The sequence below is a fragment of the Belonocnema kinseyi genome, chromosome 9, assembly GCF_010883055.1.
Source record: "Belonocnema kinseyi isolate 2016_QV_RU_SX_M_011 chromosome 9, B_treatae_v1, whole genome shotgun sequence".
Taxonomy (NCBI): Eukaryota; Metazoa; Arthropoda; class Insecta; order Hymenoptera; family Cynipidae; genus Belonocnema; species Belonocnema kinseyi.
Genome location: NC_046665.1, coordinates 54,990,932 through 54,993,952, shown reverse-complemented (window position 1 = coordinate 54,993,952; position 3,021 = coordinate 54,990,932). Strand labels below are relative to the sequence as shown.

Sequence of the window (3,021 nt, the reverse complement as noted above, 5' to 3'; positions counted from 1 at the left end):
GAAATTATATAAACTGGAAATAAATATAAACATTTTAAAAAGTTTTAATTTTTAATAATTTAATTTTAAAACCTTTCAATTTTAAATGATTCAACTCTAAAAGCTCAAAATTAAAATTGCCCAAAAATTCAAACGTAAAGTTTGAAATTCAAAATGTTTGCATTTGTCTTTAAAATTATACGATTTTGAATATTTTATATTCAAGAATAGGTCAAATTTTTGAACTGAAATCGTATAAAATTGATTAATTCGAATTTTAATTTAAAAAATCAAGATTTTATAGTTGCAAGATTTTTTTATTAAAAATGTAAAGTTATTAGCATTGAAAGTTGACGATTTTTATCACAATTAAAAATTAGCAGCTTAAAATGAAATTATTTGAAATTATTTCAAGTTACAACAATTTAATATGAAAAAAATTTAAATAGAGATGGAAAATAAGGGAACATAATTTTTATTATGAAGTCCGTGGCAACTTTGTGATTTTTAAATTGGCAAGTAAAATGAAAAATTACAATTTCTAAATTAAATAATTTAAAAGTTCAAAATTTTGACTTGAAAGCATATAAAATCAATTACTTCAAAATTTAAATTACTCAAAGTTAAAACTTCCAAAAGGTTTTACAATAAAACAAAGGTTTATAGTTTAAAGATTCATAATTTAAAATTTTGAAATTTTAAGTTTCAAGCAATAAACATTGAAGATTGCTATCGCAATTAAAAATTGACCTTTAAAAATTTTTTAAATGTGAACTTGTGTAGTAGTAACAATTTTACATGAAGAAAGTTCTAACCTAATCATTTTTAAAATAAGATAAAAAGTGAAATCCGTTTTGAAGTCGCTATATATATATATATATATATAAATAATAAAATGTGGAAGAAGTTTTTAAATAATAAGTTGTAAAATAAGACAAAAAGTGAAAACAATTCTGAAATCGCTGCCAAGCTTGCGATTTTTAAATAGGTATGTAAGTAAAATGAAATATTAAATAACTTTAAATTTTTTAAATATTAATTATAGATGCACCAAATTGGTTTATTCAAAATTTAAATTGTTTATTATTATTAACTTTATTATAGCATTATGCCATTATTTAACTTTCACATTAACATTTGACATTTAACATTATAACATTCTAACTTTAGAAAACGATTTTAAATTAATAATTGTACAATTTTAAGTGTTAAGCAATAAAAATACAAGATTTTCATCCCACCTTAAATTAAAAATAAGACAAAAAGTGATCACAATTCTGATGTCACAGACATGCTTGTGATTTTTAAATGGATAAGTGAAATTAAAAATTAAAATTTCCGAATGAAATAATTTTAAATTTGACAATTATGAATTATTAAAAACATTAAATAATTATATTTTTAACCATTTTCATTTGAAAGCCTACCAAATTGATTAATAACAAAATTTAAGTCGTTCAAAATTTGTAGAAATACTTTAAAAAACAGAGCTATTATAGTTGAAATATTTCTTGATAAAAATGAAAATTGACTTTCTGTAAATGAAAAAATGTGAAATTATTTGAAGTTACAACAATTTAATATAAAAAAAAGTTTGAAAATAAATGTGAAAAATAGAAATATATATTTTTTTTAATCTCTGAAGTCGCTGGTAAAAACTTTTAATTTTTAGATTGATAAATAAAATTAAAAAACACTATTTTTAAAACTAAATAATTAAAATTTAACATTTATGAATCTAAAGCGTACAAACTCGATTGTTAGTTTACAAATAATACGGTGAAAAATAAAATAAAATGTAAAAATAATTCTGAAGTCGTGATCAAGCTTGTGATTTTCTGATTGATAAGGAAAATGGAAAAACTACTCTTCACTATTTGTAGTAAAAAGAAGAAATGTTCACAATATTGGTTAGAAAAAAATGAATAAAATTTTTGGATAAGAACCTTTGATCATAACGCCGTTTATGACGTCCGCTCCAGAGTTGGGGAACCGTTTTGACAAAGCCACTACTTCATCTTCAGATAAGCCAAAAACTGTACAGTCGGTTCCAAAGGGAGATCCCTTCACAGCAGTGTAATAGTAAGTCTCGTTACCGATATTTATTAGCTTTCCAGACATTTTGCAGATTTCTTCCTCAGACATTTAATAGAATTCTTAAACTTCGTGGTCTTTCAGTTCTAAAATGACAAACACACCAGTTCATAATGCTGCCCTGGATTTTAAATTAAAATGCTTCTAAATTTAAACATTAAAATTGTTTACATTTTCAAACTGTAAAGAATACCACTTTTAAATCTACATGAGTAATAGGCACAGAATTTTAATTTTAAATTAAAATCCTTCAAAATTAAAATATTTAGAATTTATACATTTTCAGACTGTAAAGAATGAAATTTTTTAACTTAGATGAATAATGCAAAGAATTTTGATTTAAAAAAAAATGCTTTTAAAATATAAATGCTTCTAAATTCAAAAGATTTCCCTGTTGAGAAATTTAATTAAAAATTATTTTAAATTTAAAATAATTAAAATGTATGCATTTTTAACCTTTAAAAAATGAATTTTTTAATGCTAGATGCATAAAATAAAGAATTTTGATTAAAAATTAAAATAGTTCTAAATTCAAAAGATTTTAAATTGATCAATTTTCCAACTGTTAATAATTAAATTTGTAAATCTATATGAACAATAACAGGGAATTTTGATTAAACATTGAATTTAAAAATAAGATGCTTCTAAATTTAAAATATTAATAATGCACACACAAATTTTCTAATTGTAAAAAATAAAATTTTTTATCCATATCAGACTTCAAATTCCAAAAGGCTCTCAAAACAGGGGAATAAGGAAATAATTTGAATTTTCAACCAAAAACGATTTTCTACCAAAAGAGACGAATGTTTAACAAAAGAGTTGAGCTTTCAAGCTAAGAAGTCGAATCTTACGAGGGTAGTTCAATAAGTCCTTAGAATGAAGTATAAAAACAATTTTTTTTGGGTAAATTTTTTTTTATTTTTCAACATAATCTCCTTGGAGCTC

General features: G+C 22.2%; 2 protein-coding genes across 4 annotated transcripts in view; one reads left to right on the top strand and one right to left on the bottom strand.

The window, feature by feature from the left end:
- LOC117179431 (ankyrin repeat domain-containing protein 39-like) overlaps nt 1-3,021 on the bottom strand; it is a 51,194-nt gene that overhangs the window by 13,469 nt on the left and 34,704 nt on the right. The window contains exon 4 of one of the 3 annotated variants that reach the window (XM_033371211.1): nt 2,010-2,159. The exons of the other annotated variants lie outside the window; for them this stretch is intronic. Coding sequence (XP_033227102.1) covers nt 2,137-2,159 — 23 coding nt within the window. The 3' untranslated portion in view covers nt 2,010-2,136. Of the gene's footprint in view, nt 1-2,009; nt 2,160-3,021 lie in introns of those variants that run through there. 3 annotated transcript variants of the gene reach the window in all.
- LOC117179432 overlaps nt 1-3,021 on the top strand; it is a 15,476-nt gene that overhangs the window by 6,401 nt on the left and 6,054 nt on the right. The window lies entirely within an intron of this gene.